This window comes from Colius striatus, chromosome 9, assembly GCF_028858725.1.
Source record: "Colius striatus isolate bColStr4 chromosome 9, bColStr4.1.hap1, whole genome shotgun sequence".
Classification (NCBI taxonomy): Eukaryota; Metazoa; Chordata; class Aves; order Coliiformes; family Coliidae; genus Colius; species Colius striatus.
The window spans coordinates 27,312,771-27,338,266 of NC_084767.1; the positions used below are offsets into that span (position 1 = coordinate 27,312,771).

The 25,496-nt window shown below is 38.6% G+C and overlaps 1 protein-coding gene across 2 annotated transcripts in view; it reads right to left on the reverse strand.

Moving 5' to 3' along the window:
- Window positions 1–11,548, reverse strand: part of NCKAP1 (NCK associated protein 1) — a 59,203-nt gene extending 47,655 nt beyond the window's left edge. For both annotated transcript variants that reach the window (XM_062002156.1, XM_062002155.1), the window contains exon 1: window positions 11,329–11,548. In XM_062002156.1, coding sequence (XP_061858140.1) covers window positions 11,329–11,436 — 108 coding nt within the window. In that variant the 5' untranslated portion in view covers window positions 11,437–11,548. The remainder of the gene's footprint in view (window positions 1–11,328) is intronic.
- Between the last annotated feature and the right edge of the window lie 13,948 nt (window positions 11,549–25,496).

Consider the following 25,496-nt stretch of genomic DNA (forward strand, 5'->3'; position numbering starts at 1 on the left):
GTATCAGAACAGTTTCTGTGGACAAACGACTGATGAAGCACCTGTCTTTTTTTGCCAGCTACAATGCATGCTGTCAGACACACTACTTAACTACTCTGACTAGTGAGCCATGCTACACCATTTAGTTTGGAGGAACACACTAAAAGCAAAGTTACTTACATGATGAAATTTGTGCTCAAATTGCATTTTCTCCCAAATAATTCATTTCGCTTTATAGTCCTCAGAGGCATTTGCAAAGGAGGTTTGTGTCTCATGCAAAACTAAATTACATGCTAGGCGTTTCTACACAACATAGTGAACTCAAATGACAGCTCATTTAAAAACTTTTCCACATTGATTTCTATGACCGAGTTGTGGACTGTAGAGACAGAAGTCATGAAGTATGAGACCGAGTCTGAAAGCGGGCAAGCGGGCAAAGGGAAGGTGAAAAGCTTTGCAAACCTTCCAAACTTGTCCTTGCTGGGAAAGCAGTGTAATAAAAAGAGAGAAAAATTACATATAAACAAATTAGTCTTAAATTCTAAAACATGTTACATTTAAAGTAAACTAATACACTATTACCTACATCCAAGAGAACATGACGACCATCTGTTAATCTAGGCAGCTACTTTCTACTGGATGGTGATTATTCTACTACTCAAACAACTTTGCACAACAGTAAAATTCTACTAAGTACATGTAAAGTGCTGCATATATACTCAGACATGTAACTTCTAATAGTATTTCCAAACTAAGTTGAGGTAGAGAGAGGGAAAAAAAAGGACTTATATATCACATGCAACTACAGGGGGAAAATGGAGAGAAACTCAGTGAAGTTTTACATACCTGAAAAAGAAACGGTAGCCAAGAAAAAAAACAAAAGAGTCATTATGTTAAGTTTCTAAAACTCCTATTGATAGTACATGACCATCATGATGTATGCTAACATACTGCTCTAATACCGAATCGCTCACAGTTGCTAATTTTTCCACAAAAATGCCGAATTTTATCATATCTATAATACTACATAATGAAAATAAATTCAGCAACATCCACAGTATTAGCTAGATGCTAAATAGTTGCTTCAATCTTCTTCCAGCAGCAAACATGTGCCACAACAGATCTATTCTGTACATATTTTTAAGTCCTTACACAAATTCAGGAGTAAAGATTATACTGTAAACAGGTGTCAAAAAATAAACAATGCAGACTTCAAATTTATGAAGTCTTAATTAACAAGATGTTATGGGTTTATAAGAATGTGTAAGATTATTTCAATTTGCTGTCCTTGCCACACATTACATAACTTTCTCTATTAAATGAAGGATTACAAATAAAAAAGCTTAATAGCCAACACGTATTTGTGGTCTGTTAAATTCCAATATAGTTGCTGTTTTATAGAAGACAAGAAACCTGTCACTGTTGACTTCCTAAGTCTTGCAATCAGAATTCCAATACTACTTCCACATACACACCTTGTTTTTCCTAGCAACTGATGTTTCTCCTCTTATAAATCAGCTCTCTAAAAAGTTTACTGAAAATTACATTCTACCCAAGCCCTTGCACATCGATCATTCACAGGGAAAGAGATGCCTGAAAACAGTAACATGCTTGTCCTTTCGTGGCTTCAGGAGCTTGGTTCCTAGAAATGATCAAAGTACTGGCAATCCTCTCAGTATATCTCCACATGCAAGAGAAAGCATTGCTCTTTCCCACTATTTATTTACTAACATCACATGTAAAACAATTCCTCTTACTAATAAACTACCCAAGATTGACTCAGAGAAAATTGCTGTAAGACCTAAAGGTTAAAATTACCCTTTACACATTTCAATATTCCAGCTTCTCAAAAGCTGTACAAGGCTACCTATGTGGACTAAGTAGAAAGAGGACAACAGGCATCACTGAATGAGTGGGTCAATGTCTTTTCCTTCCCCCTCCCATACTCTACAGCAGCTCAGTTCCTTCCTAAGAACTGACATTATTTGATTACTAGCTGCTATTATATCAATACAGTTTTCATCCATACTCTTACTCGCATTCAGCAAAACATGTAGAAGAGTGCACATAAGCTAAACCTCTTCTAAAATGGCAAATAGATTTGTGAAGCTCAACTCACTACAATTGACTCCAGAAAACAATAAAACAATGCTAATACAATCCCCAATCCTAGAACTTTCACACAACTGTTGAAGTGTGATGAGGCACATAACCACAATTTTGTACTGCAGAAAGAACAAGGGACAAGGGCAATGGTCTTAGAATACAGCTAAGAAAGTTAGCTTTGCTTTTAATAGTTGTATTAGTCAACACAAAATCCCCTGTCAGTACTGTAACAGGTAGGAATGTCACAGTACAATATACAAAGATATCTTTGCTATATACAGCTCTCCAGCATTCAAATAGAATTTGGAGAATTTATCAGATGCAGTAGAGCCCTTTCTGAAGTCAAACTCAGTTATCACTTTTTCCCCTTAAGTGGGCTGCAATAACATTTCTTCATTTCTTATCTTACACAAAAAAGCATACTACTTTTTTTAGCATTTAAAAGAAATTCAGGAAATAAAAATGTTCTTACTACTGTAGCATTCATGGAATACAGCTCTGAAGCTATGGGATTCCAGCTGCTTTAATCCCAAAATATTACACTGAAAGAATGTCCTAGTAGTCATCTCTGAATTCCTTTGTACATTACTAAACAGTTGTCCAGCAGTTATGCTGAAAAAGATGATGCAAAGCTATCATTAGAGATTAAGGCTAAGTAATATAAAAACTACAAAATAAGGAAGACTCAGGCACTGAATTTCTACCAAGTTACAGAGCACTTTTTTCCAAAGCCCTTCAGAATGGTACCCTGCTATGATGAGCTCTCACAGCTAAACAAATATATTTTCCTAATTTGATTCTGTGCATCCAGCTCTTAGTAAGAACAATGTGATTTCTGTAGTTAAGAGACTCATTATTCAGAATATTCATTTGTTTTCATATGCACAAATACACAAGCTTCTGAGACCAGACTACATGTACCATTCAGAGATCCTTCACTTTGCTGTATATTTTCAATTAAAACAAAGTTTTCCTACCTACCCTAATAGATGATGATTATTATTATTCTATAACATTCTGATTCTATTCCTCATTTGATGCTATTAGGTTCTTCTAGACTATTCTCACTTAGAAAATAAAGAACAGTTTCTAGAATGTAATAACTCAGGAGCAACCAACAAGAAAACATCCCACAATAAAAACCTGCTTAAGGTCTACATTTCAGATAAATAGCCTGTAAAGGAGAACACAAAATACTGTACAACTGCCTCTGTCTCAGAATACACTAACATTAAGAGATACAGCAAAGAGACCTTTTGCCCAAATACAGTTACAGCGATTACTGTAAAAATCAGAGTCTAACATTTTACTTACTACTTGAGGGCAGAGGATGTTTCAGCAGAACAGAAAAAGTCATCAACAAAATTACCACATATAATCAACTGATGTGACATGAATACAGGGAAGCTTATGTCTAGGTACAATCATTGCCAAAAGTCAGTGACACAGCACAGTATAGAAGGTGCAAATTTGCATTTAGAACACATAAGTATCACCCATGCCTTCTACATAAACCTGACATGTTTTTTACGTCCTAGAGTAAAAACATTGGGAAGTATTTATTACCTGAGTTATATGGTGCATGATTTTTAAAAGCCTAAACGTGTTACTGTATTATGGAAATATCTTTTATATTCATCTTCTCCTTGCTAAGTCTAACCTATTCCAAATGATTAGCAGGGCTAATCTAAACTAAAAGAGAAATAGGGCAATTTGATTCAATTTCCTATTTTCATCCCCCCAAAACTCCTATGTCAACAGACAATCATAAGCCTAATAATATTTTGGAGTAGTTTAACATGTTTTTATTATTTCAGATCTTGATTTATGTTACTGCAGACTTGAGATAAAACACTGCTGAGCACAGTACCACTGGACTGTGACAACATATACAGAAATTAGTCAACAAATCACCTCACCTTCTAGTTTTGCTTACAAAGGAAGCTGCATTAAAAAAACTGTGAATTTAACCAGCAAATTGATGGAATTTCAATGACAGCAGAAATGTCATGCCCTGAGCTAGTAATTTCCACTAGTAAATGGAAATACAGTAAGATTTTTCCTATTAAAAAGATAAGAAAAGCTCCAGTACATACCATTTACAGTTTACTACAGCAAATCTCAAGTCACAAGAAAAGTATGCATTGTAACACTGTTTTTCTTCCCTTGTAAGAGCTGATGGAGTTTAAGACTCCACTCTGAAATGTATCTATATATTTGAACCCCTACTTTGTGGCTATGCATCCTATAAATTATACTAAACAATATATGGCAAAGAAACCTTCAAAGAGTCAGGTTCATCATTAACTCTAGATTTCTGTAGGATAAAATGTATTATTTATTGTTTGTTTCTGTCATGCTTTTAAAATAATGAGATCACCAACTGACAATCTCCAATTTTGAAAACACTTGGCTAATACTGTATTAAGTAAATTACTGATGTTTGCAGTTACTTAAATGGTATTTGTACAAAAATATCAAACGTTTTCATAAATAAACTAATAGATTCTACCAGAACTGTATTGTTCCCATGATACATCCAGGATACAGAGTCAGAATAAAGCCTCTATGTTAACTACTTTTTTGACAGTCTTTGTAGACCTTGGACATATCCAAATTGTGCCTCAAAACTATTCCACTTTTCATGCATGAAGGCTGAAAAACTTGGAAGCCAATGCATTTTCATATTAATCCAACTACTAAAAGTCAGTCTGATGTTTCCTAGAGTTAAGCAAGACATCTTCCCTACCATTATTCATTAAATGATGTGTCTAGAACCCCAATGTATACAGTTTATTTTAAATTCTAGTGCATCTCTACTCAGACATACAAGCTACTAAAGTGTAAACTCATGTGAACTCAGAAGAAAACACTAGAAAGGACCTTGAGAAACTACCTACCCTACTTTCATATTCCAAAGCAGGATCAAATCAATTTTTCTCCTGAGAGATGTCTGCCAGATCTTTACTTACAGATCTCCAATTGGCTAAATTAAAAAACATTCTCACAATCTTTTCTACTGTTAATGATCTTCTTCATGGCAAAGTTCTAAGATCTAGACTGAGCTTTTCTCACTACAATTTAATCCATCTCTTCTTGACCTCTGTAGCGACACGGAATAGCACAAACTACTACGGTTCTCTCTACAGCAGTCCTAAATACTTGCAAACTTGTATCACTTAATTTACTTTTACAAAATCTTCCCATTTTCTTACCGGGTGAAATTTTCTGCATAATTTTCTTTTCTTATTATTCTGCTCTTGGCTTTCTCTATTTTGTCCCCTTCCTGAAAAGTGTGTTGAATCAGATAGATTTTGGATGTGTCTCAGTGCATGCCATGTAGAGCAAAGCAATTACTTGCTTTGTCTGCAGATTATCTTGCTCATGCAATTATTAAACCTCATGTCAGCCACAATATTTTGCAACCCAATATATTAGTTGGCTCATGTTTGCTCTAGCACGTCCCTAACCTTTCCTAGCTATTTCCTGAAGGTTTGCTATAATTTCTTTTATTTTTATATTTTTCATTTCACTAAGTATAAAATAGCTTACAATCATGCTTGCTCAGCCACCTTTAGTTTGTTAGACCATGCCTACAACTCGTTTATGCTCAAGCTGAATTTGAACTAGGTTCTTCATTATTTCTGCAGCTTCTCCCAGTTTCCTACCTACAAATTTAGTAACCATGCTGTTGTCATCATCTGGGTTATTAATGCAGAATGACAGGAACCAGAGGAAAGACACATCCCAAGAAGACCCTGCTGAACCATGGCCTGACAAGGAGATCTTCACAACCATTCCCTAATATGGTTGTCCATCTGCTTTCATCATTACAATTTCAGCCAGACCATACTGCCTTACACTGTTTGTGAGAAAAAATCAGATGAGGTCATGTTAGCAGCCTCTCTAAGGTCAATGTGTAAAATTTCCAAGTTGTTCATACTAGAGTGACCTGTTCCCCTAATGATGAAAGAAATATGCTTGGTTTGACACTATCTGTACAGTGACAAATTCACATGATCCTCCTGCATTTGTAGTACCTGTTCAAGTAAGCACTTGGTTCTATTAATCACACAGGTGAAACGCAAAGAAAAACATGAAGAGAAGTTTCACTGCCACAAATCTTTCCCTGAATGTAATTTATAAGGTAACCTCTTAATCAAAGAAAGCAAGGCAATGGAAATGCCCTGTGTCTGTTCTCAATCTAAAATGAGAATCATTAGGATTTTGTAGCTGTATCTCCACTGCATGTGATCTTAAAAATCCTGTGCAATTGAAACTAGATTTGGTTTTGTGTCCACATACAGCAGGGTAACTGAACAGTAACTGGCATGCAGGTAATTTGTAATGTAAACAAAGAAACAATGCAAGATAATTCCAGACACCTACACTTGATGCAAAAGGATAAATACACCTAGCTTCCTCTCTGAATATTTTAGAAGATATCATGGGATATTTTTATTATTAGAAAGTCTTACTGATTCTTAGTTGTTTTTCTGAGTTAAAAAAATTAATGTGACATGGTATCATTAGTTTGCTTCTTGATTTTTTTAAATTTATTTTTCCACTGCTAGCACTGACTGGGAGTTTGTTTGGGGCTTCCTCCTCCTCTTATCATGGAGGCAGTATTCTGAACCATTCCTCCAAGACGACAGAAACAGATGAACATACACTGTCACATGAACCTTTAAAAACTGCTGACATCCATCAAGACCTGGAAGCAATACTGCCCCATTCTAAGATGCTTCCTAATAACCTGAAGACACAATTTGTTCTTTCCAGTATCAGCTTCACTATTCAAGATGAGATTATTTGTGAACTTTTCCTTTCGGCTCAAAAGGAATAGAGCTCTATCAAAAGGGTGATGTAATCCCACACCCTTCCAAAATTCAGAGCTCTGCAGATTGGAAACTTCTTCGTGTTCTACCAGTCATCTAAAATCTCTTCTACTTTTCCCCAAAGAACTGCTGTAGCTAAAGAATACACTTTATTGACTGGTTCTAGGAAGAGGGGCTTTTACAACTGTCCCCTACAATGTTTAGACTTTGACAAAGTCCTCTCTGGACCAGTGTTGGAGCTTTTGTGATCTTTTTCCTCATCCCAATTTCACAGGCAGTGTAAAAGGCTGATGAAGCAAGATTTGACCTCTATATTCAGTTTTGGCTGATCTGGTCAACTTGTCACTGTTTTACCCCAGGAGACTTAATGCAGTCCTTCCCTCACAGCAGATGCCTTCTCTTGGTCTTTTCAAAAAAAGGAGTACATATCTAACTCCTGCAGATGAAAAAGTAAATAGGGAAAACAGTCTTTAAAATTGCTATCAAGTAACATCCTAAACAAAAGTAAAAATCCAATATTCTCACTACTGCATCTTTAAACAACTGGCAATTAGTCACCTGATAAATCAGTTTAATATTTAGCTTCATACTAAGTTCATAATCCTATTGTTATGCTCACAGTAGGACTGGAACCATGTTTTTAGTTGGATGGGTAAAGATAAAAGTCAACCCCTTTGAGTATTTATTCTGTTCCTTAGCTATTACTTCAGTTTGGTTATGCAGTTCATATCTAAGAATTGGCTTAAGATCCTCATTTTTTAGATACTATGTAATCAACAGAACTAAGAAGGTCAAAAGAATTTGTTAAAGATATCTAAGAAGAAAAACCTGCACACAAATGTAAAACCTGTGCCGTGAAGAATTGCAGAATATCACTAGCAAAGCAATAATGCTAAATAGCAGATTCATGTCTGAATAATATATACTCTAAATAACTGAAAACTTTAACTTTTATTCCTAGCAGTTCTGTAACAGTAACACCACTATGACATTTATCAAAATCACACTCTCTCGTTCACTCTAGCTAAATCTATACTGCAGGTGTTTTAAGATGAAACCTCTTACTGTGAACACATCCCAGTATCCAAGGGCTTTAAAAACTAACCAGACAGATCCATAGAAAATGAGATTACTTCTCTGCCATCACTCTTGAACAATACACTTATTTGACAGTATAGGCAGCATTACACAAAGTTTACCGAACACAATCTCAGTCTGCTCTGAAAGGTGAACACAAAACACAAGCTTCACTTGAGCCAGGACAGCATGAAAAGCTCCCTGCCTTCTTCAATTTATAGAGGCTTAGTTGCAGGCAAGTCATGACAAAAAAGTTACATAGAAAATAATACTACAACTGCTACCCTGGATAATTGAGGATAGTCTTAAAAAACAATGAAGGAACCAACCAGGAGAGAAACCACTATGGCAGTATTTTTAAGTTCAGGACTAATACTGGTCCCAGTAAAAGAAAAACCTCAAAGCATCAAGCAAAGGGTCATCCTTCAAAATGACAGCAAGACGACAAAAATCTACCTCCATATAGAACAAATCCAAGTTCTGTCTCATCATCCATCACTACCTTAATAATGCCGCTTAGCATACTTGCCACGCCACACTCAAAGGCAAAATCCCATACACTCAGTTACTCTATCTTAAAAACAACAAATTTCATTTCAGAAAACAGCACAGAAAACCAAAAACCAGGAAACTATGAACAGTTAACAGCTACCAGCACAATGACATCAAAACTGAAATTTATATACAAAGATAAAACATAAATATCAAGTTTCTAAGCACTTTTAATAATTTCTGTATTTTCTTGGAAAGTAAAATTTTCCTGCTTGGTTTCCAACAGTCACGAAAATTTTTAATCCTTTAATCCCTAGACAGCATCTACAGCGATCTGTAAGGCAGCTACAAATACTGTAGATCTTACTTCCTCTTATTAAAAATAGTCTTAACCATTTCCTTTAACCGCAATACCACATATTGTGTGATTATCTCTAGTAACTCTCTAGTTTCGATATTGTCTTCAAAGGAGGAAGCAATGACAATCTCAGACAGCAGTTTTGGAATCTGTTGTTTTCAGAGTGGAAAAAGTAAAAAAAACAAAACAAAAAGATGGGAAAACAGTGTTCCAAGCAGCCAGCTATGCTGCAGTTAGGCTGTCAGATCTACAATAAAATACAGTAATCAATTCTGAGACTTCTGGGGCTCACCGTCAGAGCTAGCCAGTCACCACTGTAAAGCAACACTGACTGCAGCTTAAGAGAACAACTATCTGAATCACAAATCTCTGTATGAATAGAGAGAGCTGTGTCTGAGATCTCCAGATTTGCAAAACTACTTGTCACAGAATAATCAAGCTGCTCAGTCATGCCTCCTCTCTCTGTATGCAAGACGTACATGATTTTGGACTCAGTTCATGGCATTTGCACAAAAAACTGGTGTCACCTCACGTGTTGATGCTCCCCTACCAAGAATCACTTGCATCATTTCACTGACATGAGTAAAAGCAGAAGCTACCACCATATGGGCAAATATGCTCAGGACTGTGCCATCTACACATGCCAGATGAAATACCTCTGTAGGCACTGAATCACTTGACATGAATAAATATCCCCAAAACGTAACACCACTAATGAAAGCAAGGTCCACACTCACAATGGTTAAGGCACAGTTGTAAGTCAAGATGAAGTTTCCTTTTTTTCTGTCCTGTTTCCTGCCTTCGTCCTGCAAGGCATAGCTATGCTCAGGCAAAACTCCTCTGCTCTGCTTTTCACCTGGTGTATTTTTCTCAAAGTACAAAGCATGAATACACAAATGACTTGGCTCTTTTGATGCTTTTCCCCATGAACGAGGAATTTCTGTTTTGGGTTAAAATTGTCATTATATTGTTACAATTATCAAGTTGAAGCAATTTTTCAACAAAACTGCAAACTAAAATGAACCTAACTTCCGTTTCATAAAAATAAGAATGTAGTCAGAATGCTTTTTTTATGTCATGAAGATTTGTGTAAACACTCAAGTGCACGTCAACTATTGGCATTAGCACTGATTTCTGAACACTTCAGTCATTTGAGACTTTTTCCTGGAAACAATAACTTAAATAAAATTAACATTGCACTTGATATAGCCAAGTAGCCCTTACTATTGCTGGAGTACATGTCTCCCATAAAAGCAAAACAATTTGAAAAAACACATTCTTTATCTTGGATCTGTTAGGCAGGATCATTCCTGACAAAAACCTGGATTCTGAAGTCAGAGTGATCAGGTAAGCACCTAAAAGTCCCAAACTCCCTCTGCTACTGCTGCACCACAGGCCAGCTGAACCCAGCATGCAAATGGCACAGAAACTGTAACATGCTAAAACTGCTAAGGTACACTCATTGTTTAAATGTAGGAACTAACCTTTCCATTAAGACTCTCAGAAATAATTGCGTTCAACATCAAGCAACAAAATCCTAAGTAATACTCATTACTGAATGCAGATTGAGCAGCCACACACATTCTGATCATGTGTCGCACGTTAAGAAAATTGAGCTGGTAAGGATCCATGAAGCAGCTGGTGCAGGGGACGGCCATGAACTATGTTCTTTCATATCGGAAACCAAAACGATTTCCTCCAGAAGAGGAATGAAGTAAGCCAGGAGGCGTAACCCACCCTTGCCTTCAACACTGAGACCTGCAGCTTCCTGCACCAGTGAACCACTTCACCTATGCAAACACCGATGCATTTAATTTCGGGAAGGCGGGGAGCAGTTCTACCACCCACGCCAGCTTCAAACATCTGCTCCATCTCACGCCGGGAGCTGCTAAGCAACGGCGCGCCTCGAACTTATTGAAATTAAACTTACTAATTTTACCCCAAACCCTTCCCTTCGGTAGCGACAGGTTTCGCAAGTCGGCGTGGGAAAGTCTGGGCTGAGCAGCCCACTCCCGGCTCCCGTGACTCACGCACGGCCGGGCGGGAGCGGCTCCGGGCGGTACCGGCTGCCGCGGGCGCGGGGGCCGCGCCGGGCCTAGGCCCCGCGGTGGAGGGCGCCTGGCCTGCAGGCGCCGCGCAGCACTGGGCCTCTCTCCGTCCCTCCCGCCAGGTAGCGAGGCGGCGACGCCCGGGAAGACCCGGGCTCCTCCGCCATCGCCCCTAGGCCCGCAAGCGGTGCGGCGGCGAGCCGGGCAGGAGTGCCTGACTGCGACAGCGGCGGCGCGGCTCCTGCCGCCTCCCCGCCCTGCCTCTCGGGCCCCGCAGTTAGGCCGCAACGCGGCCGGTTGAGCCACAAGCCGCAAGGCAGAGGCGGAGCGGCGGACCGTGCCGGGCCGGCCTGGCCTGGGCCCAGTCGGGCGACGGCAAGGATCGCGCCGGGGCGGTTCCTCCTCCCGCCTCCCCACGGGGGCCCCGCACCTTCTTGATGTTGTAGAGCCGGGTGAGCATGCCGACGCCCCGGTCGTTCAGGATGGTGAGCTTCTCCGCCAGCTTCTGCTGGCTCGGCTGCAGCACCGACCGCGACATCCTGCCGCGCTACGCCGCTCGCAGCCCCGCCGTGGCGCGGCCACCGGCCCGGCACTGCCTCCCCCCCGGCGCTACCTCCCCTCGCCGCCGCCGGCGTCGCTCGCTCGCTCGCTACTGCCTCCGCGGGGCGTGGCCACGGCGGCGCGGAAGGGCGCGCGTCACGTGGCGCGGCTCTCGGCCGCCCTCTGCCGGCGGGCGGACGGGCGCCGCCGCTTCGAGCCGAGCTGGGCTGCGCGTCCGGTTGGCGACCGCCAGGGAGGGGCTCGGGCTCGGCCTCGTGCAACACCTCAGGCACAGCCGCACGGCTGGAAACCACAGGGTCGAACGTTCACTTCGCTCACGTGTGCTGGGGAGACTTTCTGTCTGGCATCTTTTACTGCCGTCAATAGCAGGCACAGTACGCCATATTTATCATGAGGCGGTATTGAACCAAGGTGTGCTTCAAAACCGTCATTTTTCTGCAAGGGCTTTTTCACTTAATCGCCTGAAATGAAGAACTGGAGCTCAGAAAAGCATTGCACAATGTATATGGGCACAATTATCGCCACAGGTGACACTAATTCTCTGAGAGTATCTCTGTCAGCACCACACAACTGCCCAGAAACAAGCAGTAGGAGCCCAGGGACACCCATGGAGCAGCGGCTGTGAGGGACCCAGCAACCCCCGGCCGCTTAGGGGCTCTCACCTTTCTGCTGAGCCATTGCTCTAGACCCATGTACACAGAATTCAGAGAAAAAACCATTTTGCCAGTTAGATGAATCACATCACTGCTCCACTCTTGAAGCCATGAGGGTTAAATGCATATATTTGTATGAAACAACAGGATTTCCATGCTGTCAATGTCAATGAGAGGCTTCCACAAGAGCCATTCCTTACTGCAAACAGTGAGACAGTTGCCCTGCTGAGTGGCCAGCACAACCAGCTGGGATGGATCTGTGCCTTCTCTCTCTCTTTTTTTTTTTTTTTTTTTTGCATATTAATACTTTAATTTTAAGTTTGCATTTTTGCATTGGAAATCAGAATTAGACTATCTTGGTCTTTTAGTGGTTTTAACCTAATAGATTTTAGAAAGCACAGAAATGAATGTGAGAAACCTAAATGTAAATAAATTGTTTCTGACCTCCTTCACTTTAGCACTTACAAGATGATTTATGATTCAGAATGAAACAAGGAACTAAGAACTTAGAGTTCCAATTGTAAGTCTGCTGTTGACTCATTCTTTGGCCTTTATCAGATGATTTTCTGCCTTAGCTTTGCGTGCAAGAGTCAGGAATTCCCTAGCAACAGTGTTGCAACGATCAATTAGGTTAGACCTGGCCTTTCACTACTGGAGCCCATAGAAAACTTCAGAAACATTCAAATCATTATTTAAATCTGTAAAACACGAACTGCTATGTAATCTTACGGTATTTAATACCTATAGCAATATTTTTACATAAAGCATCTTCCGTTATTAATTTTTTTAAAAATATCAAACAAACTTTCTGGTTGCACTACAGATGTTTCCTGTGTACTTGCACTGCAAAATAAGAATAAATGTTATTACTGAGAGCAATTTTTTGTTTATCACATAGCTATAACGGCAGCGGCCAATGTTTAATTCCATATTCAATCATTGTTCATCCATATTGTGTCTTCTGGAAGTTTCAAGCATGAACAATCACAGAATTTTTAATTTACACATAGTCAAGCAAGTGGAATGATAACAACATAGTGACAGTTCATTGGGAGTTTTTTGTGTGTCATATTGAATTCATCTATGATGTAATATGCCATTATTTCCACCTCAGGAATAGTGGAAAAACTATTAATTACAATGGAGTCAAAGTCACTTGGTTTGGACAAAGTTTGTTTTTATAGAGCTCACTGGAGAACTTTCAAGCTCTCTGTAACTAGTAAAGCAGTTTTCAACATGAAAGCAATCACCATCGCTCTCCACACCACACAGATAAGAGACTGAAACACAGAAGGGAGAAATGACTGACTGTCTCCTTTGTAGTAACAGTAGAGCATTCTGTTTTTAAACTCCCACACTATTTGTGAGGCTGTTTACAAGATCTTGTGAGAAAGAGCACTTCTGATTGCTATATTTTTTTAATGCAAATCGTGCAGCGTTAGCCACATTTTTTGAAAACCTACTGAGTATCAGAATAGTGAAAGGATCAATATCAGGAAACAAGAATTTCTAATAAAGGGAATTTTTACTGCCATGAAGCCACACAGATCTAACACTAAATAATCTAAATTATCATTATAATCTGGTGAGTCACAGACCTTTAACAAAATTCTTCTATTGTGCAAGCAGATACATTAAAATGAAAAATAATCTCCTCTTCAGGTAGAGCCTAACAAAGTAGACCAGATGTTTCCAAGTAAAAAATGTCCCTTACCACTCTTCACAAAATTAGGGGTTTTCTGCAAAGGCATCAGCAAAGTGTCAAGACCTGGTTAGGAAAAAAAAGGTGTACCAGATCTCAGCTGAAAGAAAGACTTGAAAAGCAAGCTCAATACTCAGTGACAGAAGATGTTACTGCCCACACAGACACAAGATGCTGCTGATTACATAATTGGTACCTTCTTGCTAATCTGAGTGTCAGGACCACTGTCAAGTTTGGAGCTACAAAGCATGCATTTTTCCCTCTTGCTTTTAAACAGTTACTGCTGACTAGAATGAGAAATGGTCTAACAAAAAAGTTTGGTTTCATAGAAATCACATGAAAAAACACTTGGAAATCTTTGCTATATGTGAATGGAGAAATCAAAATAACAGAAAGCAGATGTACTTAAGCAGCCAACAGTTTTGTCATTGCAGTGCAGTTAAGCCCAAATAATGGTGGCAGGTTAAAGCCTACATCATCATGCTACTTAGACTACAACTTTATGTACAGACTGCAGGAATATATATTGGGTTTTGGCAGGAAGATTTATTGCATATTAGATTATAAAAATGTCTGCATTGTAGAATCTGGGCTCACCAGTCTAGCAGCAAGCACAACGATCAAGTGGAAATGCAAGCTTTGTCATTAACAGCATAGTTCTTAAAGGTGTGGTGCAATTAAATGAAGGGAAGAATTATGGCTAACAATTATTTTTAAAACATGCAACTACTATTTGCTTGATGATTTATTAATGATTAACATGTAAACAGCTTTCTCTATTAATTCCAAAAGTATAAGTTTAGGGAAAGTTTCAAACAGCACTTTAGATTTGGCTTCAGCTTAGTTCTGGTCCTTTTAAAGTCAGCTTTTGGTTCAGTTCAGGGTTTAATTGTGCTATTCACTATGGAGCTTTCAGATAGCAATGAAAACGTTCAAGAAGCTTCAAAAGAATAATTACCAAGTAGCTGCATATATACCAACTCCACCTCATGTTCAGCAAAGTGTGTCAATGTATATGTATGCAGGAGCACTTTTATAGCATTTCTACTTTGAAAACATGTAATGGACAATTTACTACCAAAGATTAGATTATTGCCACCTGAACCTGCTACTCTTCTAACTTACATTTCTGTAGAAGTATTTATTTTTTAATATACACACACATATTTCTTTTCCTGTCTGCACTTTTGTCCTTGGTTTAACTTCTATTGACTCAAGGACTATTCAAAACTCCATGAACAGGAGTTTCAGTGAAATGGCAGCTATCAAGAGCTGCAGTTTCCACGAGTGATCTAGCAGGGTCTACGGCATGACTTTTGCCCATTTGGCCAACAGAAGACAAGAAGCAATTTTTATAGACTCATTTCATTTAGTATTTCCATTTCACAAACAATTCAAAAAACAAAGCCAAACCATTATTTGAATAGACCAGAATTTTTAAATGGCCAACATAATCTTGATTATTTGGGCAATGCCATAGTATTTATTCTTTAATAATACAAAAGTATTATTACATTGTTAAAATGCATGTAAAGGCACATAAGCTGGAAACTTTATGATATAAAGGCTATACTATTTTTTAGATCACATTTAAAATAATAGATAGTGTTGAAGAAACACATTTGCTTTTATCAGACTTTTCATCTTATCTGAAAGAGCAACAAGTTCTGTTGCTCCTATCATCCTCACTAAACCAAGCTGACAGATTCATTGTATTTTAACCTATCATTTTCTTAATGAATCTAAACTTTTTCATTATTTAATCTGTCAAGAAGCCAACATGCCTGCAATTTCCCATTTTCTCTTATTTGTCTCTCTTGAAAGGTATTTGGGCATTATTTTAATCTCTTCTCTCATTAACATGCAAACTCATATGTGTGCCAGCTCCCCATTCAATTTTGTACTTGTCTAAGTCCCTCTAGCTGACGTTCTAGGTGGCATACAACAGTTGCTCAGAGATACTAGGCCTCTGGATTTAAAAGAACATTGGATAGGGAGGACATAAGAGGTGTGCAAAGCTTGTTTGAAACAGACGATAAACACTAGAGTAACTTTTTTCTCAGTTTGAGAATGCATGAGCACTTCTGCTCATTACTGGAGGGATGCATCAAAAACCGTGTAGCCAGCAGGTCAAGGGAGGTTCTGCTCCCCCTCTACTCTGTCCAGGTGAGGCCTCATCTGGAGTCCCGTGTCCAGTTCTGGGCTCCTCAGCTCACGAGGGACAGGGAACTTCTGGATAGAGTCCAGCAGAAGACCACCAAGATGATCAGGGGACAGCAGCATCTTCCTTATGAGGAAAGGCTGTAGCAACTTGGGCTGTTTAGTCTAGAGAAGAGGAGATTGAGGGGGGATCTCATTAATATTTACAAATATCTAAATGGTGGGTGTCAGGAGGTTGGGACATCCCTTTTTTCTATAGTAGCTAGCAACAGGACAAGGGGTGATGGGATGAAGCTGGAACACAAAAAGTTCCATTTAAATATAAGAAAAAACTATTTCATTGTGAGAGTGATGGAGCACTGGCACAGGCTGCCCAGAGGGGCTGTGGAGTCTCCGTCCTTGGAGGTCTTCAAGACCTGTCTGGACATGTTCCTATGTGACTTGATCTAGGTTGACCTGCTTCTGCAGGGGGGTTGGACTAGATGATCTCTAAAGGTCCCTTCCAACCCTACCATTCTATGATTCTATGATAAGTATGCTGAACCTGCTTCAGAACTTCTAGTCCAACAGTATGCAAATAAACCTTCATCAGAAGAGATGCAGGTTGTTTTCAACAGCTAGCTTTCTCAGCGTGTCCCAGGTTCATGACTAACCAGTAATCTTAAACCAGCAAATCAAATGTCAGCCTGGTGGCTCAGAAAGCATGTGACAGCAGGAAGAACATTGGTTTTGTGTGAGCTATCAGCATGGCTAAAGAAAAGGAGTTTAGAAAATATTGATAGGTTAAGATTTGGCTTGTTTCAGTCTGAAGCACTAATAACTTTTAGTATAGAGGTGGGATCGAGATGGTTAGTTAGATCAAATTGTATGATTTCAGAGTAACTCTTGCAGAAATCATTAAGCAAATGTATTAGAATGAGTCAACCAACCAACTTCAGGACTTGAACTGATATGGATGTACACCTTACATTAGGTTTCTAGACAGGCATTACATCACCAGCTTTAAAAGCATCCTGGTAAATACTGACATCAGAAAGGACACTGGATTAGGAGTCTACCTAGATTAGAAAGGGTATTTCATTTGCAGTTTCCTTACAAGCTCAAGAGTCAAACAGAACTAGCAGACAACTCCAAGGTGTCTGTGAGGCCACTAATAGAGATAAAAGGCCTAATGGGCAGCTTCTGTCTTAGATAAATAGGGCAATACCAAGCATTAATGTGTAAGTACAGTTATAAATGTACAAAATAACTTATTAGAGATTTCTCTGTCTCCTTTCTTTGTTTTATGAGAACACAAGGGAATAGTATGTTCCTTCTTAAATGCATTTTTTTTTACAGTCCATCCAGCAAAGACTAAGAAAGAAGCCCTCTGCCTTAAACATACCCTAGATTCATGGGAGGAAAATTTTAGCCAAGGAACACCCAAAGAATGAAGGGTTTTCTTCCAGTTTCTAGGAATTATATTTGCCAGTCAGTGGGCATCTCGAATACTGATTATAGTAAAAATCAAGCTAAAACATTCCCTTTAAAAGTTTGAGGTTTACATATGACAGAACAGTCCAACTGTAGATTTTCGTAGATAAAATGTGTGGAGAAAAAAGCAAGCTAGTGCAGAAGGATGATACAAGCATCACCCAAATTGTCATACCTGTGAGCTATGATTAATCTGGGGAAAAAAAAATTGAAAGACTACTACAGTTATCTTGCACATCTCCATCTGTAAAGTTTTCTCCATTTGACAAAGAAATATGAATCATATGAGTAACAACTGTTTCACACAGCATAGAAATATACAACTTAAAATAGAAATGGAAACAATACTATGATAGATAAAAGTCTGTCTTTGGTAAGCAGTGTGAATCCCTTTGTGTAGAGAAGGGCAGCGGGACAGGATAAGGCTATGAGCATTGAGGAGTGATCATACTTCAAATAATCATAGCTCAGAACTGAGGTTCAGTGGTTATTAAGACTGCTACAATAAAAATTACATGTGGTTATCATTTCAGATTTACATAACTTGAAAAAACAGACAGGATGACTCTGCATCTTAACATTTGCCATTCAAATAGCCTAGTTTGTTCATGTCTTCTTTGAAATAAGATGAAAATTTTGCTCATGGGTAACCATGTATGGTAATTTTACTATAGGATGCATAAGTACTTCGAAAGTACTTATTTCCTAATGATTTGTTCTCTAAGGAAACACAGCCTTCACTGAAGTAGAGGACTAGACATCAAAAATTTGCACATGTAGATTTGTTGAACAAATAAAGTCTTGTGTATTTAAAAATATTTTTAAGACTTCACTAATACTTTGAAGAGTTATAAAGCAGAATGTGAAATAATACAAAAACAATTTTAAAGATGTCTGTAAAATAATAATAGATCTATGACAATTATTCCTAGTGGAGCTCCTTAGATAGGTCTACTGCATTTAGGATTTTCCACATACATTTTTTCTTTGGTGCTAACATTTTCAGGTTGTTGTAGTGCCTGGGTATTTTAATATTTTCTTTTTTAAAGGATGTTCCCCTAAATAGCTTTAAATATCTTGTTCAACTCACTGAATTGTGTTCCAGTAACAAAGGATGCCATTAGCAAAGCAGCATCAGAGATTTCATCTGCTTGAATTAAGGAAATTCATTGTTTAGGCCTGGACAGAAAACAGCCATTGCATCTTATGAAAAAATGTGAAATCTTAAAATTAAGGTGGAGTCAAGAACTCACAATGCTGCTCACAAAAAAAATCATTGACTGGTATTCTAAACACTAACCGGCCTTTTTAGTTGTTTCAATCAAATTTGAATGGAAATATTTCACATTTAAGGACACTGTTACTCAGTAAGCTTTGGGTAATTTTCAAAGTGTGGTTGAAAGATTGGGAGGAAAAGGAAGAAAGGGAACTGCTGCTGATGGCATTTTATTGACAAGAAAGTCCCAAACATCTGAAATTTTCCTAATTAAGATGTTATCAAAGTCATTAATTGCATCAAATGTGTTCATACTGACATCCAAATTTTTAATTTTCTACCATTAGTCTAAGACTAAATGAGTTACATCTATTTTCCTAAAGTAAATCAGAAAACATCGCTACATCATCTTAAACTTCACGTATGGTCTATATCTAAAAATGAATTCTATGTAAAAATAATAAAATAATCAATTATTTTACTAAACAAGCAGAATGGAAGCTTTTGGCTACTCAAAAAGTAGTGATTAAATAAGATAAATAACTTTTGAGTTGAAGCAAAATGTTTCTGTACTTTCTCTTTAGTGGAATAGTTAAAGAGAAGATATAGTTAAAACTTCCTGACCTTTCAGACTGTCTGCTTATTGAAGAAAAAAGAAAAATATTAAACACTAAGAGACAGTTTAGGTCAATCAAGGTCATTCTTTGACTCCACAACATACCAAAAATGATTATTATTTTCTGAGTGTGTGTGTATGTGTATATTTGAGAATGTCACCTCTTTTTCTAGAAATGCCTTTCCTTTAAGTTCACAAGTCTCTTTTTGTTTTTGAAGCCCTGGTTTTCAAATGCTTACAGCTATCCCCCAAATGTTGATAGATGCATCTGTCTCAGTCCTCACTGGAAAAATAAATCCCAGCAGTATCACTTTCTCATCTGACACATGCAATGTCACAAACTTAATTATCACGGTAGTCGTTGTGGTTTTAACTCCACATAAGCCCAACACAGTAGTTTTTATTCCATCAACACTATTGACTAGTAAGGCTTTAATCTGTCACTTGCACTTTGTATTCTCTTAGAGTTCACAGATATAGCCTCTGGGGTCAGGGATTTTATGTAATTCAAATGTACTGTGATTTTATGGAATTTTTAAACTTTATAATGCTCTGCTTTCACTTTCATTCTGGCTGAGAACTTGGTAACACTAAAAGCCCATCCAGTTCAGTATGTAATCTGTGGCCAAAAATGAAGCAGTAAGGAAAAGTGTGAGAACAGACGAGCATGTACCACTGCTTCTGCAGAATGTACTCCAAGACTCCAACAGTTTGTGGCTCAAGGACTTGTGAGCCAGAGACACTGTCTCCTCTTTAATACTTGCTCTTCTATGAATGTGTCCATCACCTTCTGAACCCATCCAAACTTTTAGGATTCTGTAGCAAAGGATCACTTAGCTTGACTGCGTCTGGTATATTGGAATCTGAAGAAATAACACAGGTCAGCTTCTGCCTGAATATATATGCATTTTGAGAGGGAAATGAAATGAGATCTCTCCTTCTTGGTGGAATAGAAGTTATTAGGGAGCTCTGGGCTGGCTGGATCAAGCTATAGATGTATAATGAGATAGGACACAGACAGCTTAATTTTCCTTTCCTGCCTGCAGGAAACTTCTTCCCACACACAAGCATGCAAGCGCAATGCAGTATTAGCAATATGGTAAGCAAGGAAAGGGCATGCAGAGGAACCATATTCTCCAATATTGTTTTGGCAGGAAGAAAAGCTATGCTTATGCATGTACCACTTCACCTTAACCCCTACTTACAGAAAGCATTTCATTATGTTAAACAGTAATATGTCCATTTCTGACTAAGCTAATCTCCAAAATAATTCTCCTACTCCATTCAGTATATGATCCTGACTAGAAGCTGTAATGGTTTCCTTCTTGAACTCCGTGAAGCTAGAAAAACTTGCTATGCATCCTGGTACAAAGTGTAACATAAATATTTTATTATGCATATGGAGGCTACACATAAGTAAAAGCTACATCTAAGAAGCTACAAAAACTCAGAAATAAACTTTGATTTTACCTTATTTAACTTTAATACTCCAGGCTCTAGGCTTGGTTTTTGCTGCAAGAGAAATTTTGGGGACTTTTGTCCTAAAGTAACTCTCATCTCTTGGAATGACCATTGAATAAATCTGTAAAGAAGCAGTAAGGTTGTGTGACAGATTCATTGCATTCATGCAGAAGTAAGCTGGCAGAAGCTGAAGTGCAGAATGGAAATTGCTTTTCTGAGCGTTCTGATAAAATACAAATTGTGAGTAATCATAACATTCAGCCATTGAAAAATGATAGATTTACCTTTTAATTCACTCCTGCTCCCTATTGGAGACAATAAGTCAAAAACATTACAGAAGCTTACTTATGTTAACATAATTTCTGTTAAAAAATCTCAGATTTTTCTCATATTTTTTGGAAGGTCCTGAGTCTTAAAGGTTCTTTCCAAGCCTTACTGCAAAGCCAACTTCTGTTAAGTTTTGGGTTTTTTTTCTGAAATGAAGGTATTCTTAAAATGAAATAATGCAGAGATGGTGGAGAACAAGAGCATAGACAATCAGTCACCAAGGCAAATTGGTAATTAACCACCAGTCTTTGCAGAGCAGCTAGCCTTACTAGAAGTTGTTTCCTATGCATACATTTTTGTAGTCTAACAGACTGTCCCTGTCCTTGATGACTTTGACTGTGTCTCTACTGGAGAGATGACATAGCCAATTTTACATCAAAGTTCATGACCACATGAACATTATATGTTTACCTTAGCTCATACATGACTGCACTGAAGCAAGTCAAAGAGCCTGGAGAAGAGAAACCTGAGCACAAATGGGTTTGGAATTCAGATCCTACAGGTATGAGTTTTATGTCAGATGTTCTTGACACCAACAGGTCCCCAGTGATACTCCCTATGGCTATTAAACATTTCAGCTTTGCATTCTATCCTGTTCCTCAGTGCTCATTTATCAGCATAATCCATGCCTTACTATAAAAATATACAATTTTAAATGACTGAATCAGTCTGCTCGTTTGCACGGATTGTTCACAAAGTGTTGTGAGAGCAGAGAGGAATGCCCTGATAAGTGTTTGTAGAGCCATGCCTTTGGTTATGGCACAGCTTTGCTTCTGGGGAAATCTGTCTGCAGCAATATGAGGAGATATGCCACTGGAAACACTGCTCATTCAGGCTAGCTTTATAAGAAGCAGTAAGCAGTGTTGCATGAAATAAATACATAAATAAAGAGAAGCCTCCTACTCTTTGGGCCTGGGATAGAAGGTAATGTTTGGAGGAGGTCCACAGACTTCCCAGTATTATTAGGAGCAACCACTGGGTCTCTGAGTGTTCAGAGGCTTTTGCAGCGTGGACTGGGCTTTTGTATGTGCTTTGTAAGAACCAGATCACCAATTCAGTCTCCCAGGCTACAGACTCAAAGATCTGAGGAACTGGATCTGTTTTCTATCTTGATCAAGATACATCCTCTGCTCTCACCTGAATAAACACTACATAGGCAAAGCTGGTCAAGAATGCTGTAGCATATATTAGAAGCATAGCTTTAATGGATGTTTAATGTATGTTAAAGCAGTATAGGAAAATAGATGTAAACGTGTGTTTAGGATGTATGCTATCCCTGAGAGCGGGAAACCCTCTGCAGCAGTAAAGCACAACTGTGTAGAACTAAAGCATACAAAAAATTCAAGACAACTCCCAGCAGCTCTGGCCTCATCCCATTCCCACTCACAAGTAACTGCATACTGTTTCATCAAAAGGGTCTAGTGCTTCCAATGTATTACAAGCTGGCAGAGAAATCCACAAACAAACTGACACCTTGCACTGAAGCTTGGCTCACTAATCACCAGGTGACAGTATGTGTAAGTGCAGCAGTATGTGCAGGAATGCCCTGTCAATTTTGTTTGGTAACTTTCTCTACACTGCCTTCAGCATGGTCCTGCTTCCTGTAACTTTCCCAATTTGAACCAACTAGTAGAGCAACACTTTTAGAATCCCATATACTTAACAACCTGCCCCTTCCTTCACCTCTTCTTCCTGCCATCCTAGAAGGAAAATCAAAATCCACTACAATAACTGGAAAGCTTACAATTTCTTAGGCCTGCATGTCTCACCCCAGTAATGTAGTGATCTCAGCACACAAAGCTGAGAATCCTTTCAGACTTTTCCCTCTTCATTGTATTCAGTTCAAGAAGAAGCTTTGCTACAAAATCATTCTTCCCCTTTAAATGACATTTTAAGATTTTGTCTACACTTCAGTAGCTTTTTAAGGTTATATGTTTCACTTCCCAGTCAGGATCCCACTTAAGATAGATTTTCCAAGCATGTTACTGGATACCAGGACAAAAAAAGCAGTATCTGCATTGTCATTCAGAAGGTGTGATAAAAATACCCAAGAAAGCTGGAGAAGTGGACAAGTCATTCCCCATCAACCTCACTCTCACTTTGCTGGGAATCTAACTCTCTTCCAGAATGTTCTTTCCATGTCTCCCAGATGTAGACAAGTCTAAAGGATGGAAAACAAACGGATGAGAACAAATGAATGGTTGACTCTCAAAGCTGCTCTTCTTGAGGGAAATGGCATGGAACACAGACATATGCCAAAGCAAATGCTTCTGAAGGGAAACGTGATTTTTTTCCCCCCTCTAGCATAATATGCTATAGCCATCATTCCATGTACCATCTCCTCCTTGCCTAGAGTGTGACTGATCCTGAGCTTGTGCCTGCAAACCACTCACTTTAAAAATGACACTGTAGGAGTATGCATCATGTCTTGACAACTTTTTCAAAGCTGAAACTGAGACTCTGCATCAAGTAAGTGCCTCCACACTGTGTGAGGCACACCATTCTGCAGTCGATGAGGCAGACAAGTCACTCCTAGAAGTGCTTATATGTGCATTGGCACAAATGGTGGTGAAATATTTACTATAACAGGCAGCTCCTCACACTTGAGTCAGCATGGACAGGAGTGGCTAGTCCCAAAGGATCCAAGTACCATAGAGTGTTTTGATAAAAATCTAACATATACAGTACAATTTAAGTTTTAAGCTATTCTTTGCACTTGTTTTAAGTATGAGATCATTTTTCTTGAATACATACAGTCATCCCCAAAGAGCACAATGCACTTCAGAAAAGGCTTATTAGATCTTTATACAATGGGGTTATTATTTCTCTCTCCCTATTTCAAATACCTCCTGATACATTCTGTGGTCACGCCTTTCTCATCACCACACTACATTCACGATTCACAGTCATCTTGTGACCAACTGGTGCACACAGTTATTTTCAACTAATGAATGTACCATCTGCAACAGAGGCTTGCATTATTAGTTAGGTATTAGCTGGGTTATTTTGATTTTTGCCCCTTTTCTCTTACTCCTCCAACTCATCTGGCTATTTCAGTTTGAAATGTGATGTAATTAGTGTACTAAGTAAGGTTTGATGCTCTACTTCAGTTAAATTACTGACATAAGCAACCAACTCTTAATTTTTCGTGCATTCCACAATCAAGTTCAATCCCCCAATATATGCCTTCTTCAGAACGCAAGGTTGTTTTCTCAAAGTGAGCTATCTGGAACGTCTGGTCATCATTTCTCTAACAGAAGCTAGTTCTTTTGCATCGATAAATACAGGAAGTGCCTAAACCAGCAGATGTATAGTCATATGAGCTTTCTGAATATGTACAAGCTGCTTTCTGGAATTAATTAGAGTCTATGTTACACAATTCTTAATTTATACACTAGAACAGGTTCTGCTGAATTTCTTAACAGACAAAACAGGAGAACTATGAACTTAAAAATGACTTACAATTCTACTGCATTGGCATTGTTAGATAGCTTATTCAAAACTTGAAGATCCATAAGTACCATAAATGCATTCAACCTATGAAGTGAAGACAGCATTCAACTCCTGCCATCTCTTCAGAGAAGTGTACTACTCTCAACAAAGCATGAAAGAGTAAGTGAACAGAGATCCCAATTTTAAACTCTTAACTCACAATGATCGTCTCTATTTCATAATGAAAAGTATTAACAACTTGTGGCATGTAAATACCCACATCATAAAAAAGTAGTGCCTATGAATATTCAAGCTAGATCTAATGCTTATGATGTGGACACACTGATTAAAAAATATTGTGCTAATCTGCATTTAAACAGCTGCAGAGTATTTGGGTTTCATTGAATAGTACAGATTTTATGTCCAGTAGTGACCCCTGCTGTTTATGGCAGTTGTAACAATAATAAACATTCCTAGCAGAAACTGAATCGTTTGCTTTGGAATCAGCTGTCTTTCTGTGTCCACAGATATTGCAGACTCTTCCTCAGAAGTTAAGGAACAAGACGTCTTTGCATTAATTTTAAGTGTACATACCTTACAGACCTGTCACAGCTTTATCTTGCACAATGCTCACACAAAATGCCCCATATTTGTATGGGACAGCAGGTTACAAAGCACATCTTACAGCCTTGCTACTCTAGGGGTATGCTGGGTCCAGACTCCTAATAAGTTTTGCTCAGGCCTTGCCAATATCCTAATGCATGAATATTCTGTGAGATACCCGACTGTTCTTGCTCCTTCACAGGGGCAGCTGTAGCAAGACAAACATCTTGAAAAATAGCCATGAAAGACTAAGCAATTGCTGGCTTTAACCACGGTCCATTTCAGAGAGGCTACTAAATACACAGCTACCATGCAGAGGTTACAAAACCTCCTACTTTTATTTAAAATTTGGCTTTTGTTGCTGAGAATTATGTTTTGTCCTGAAGCCTTCTGA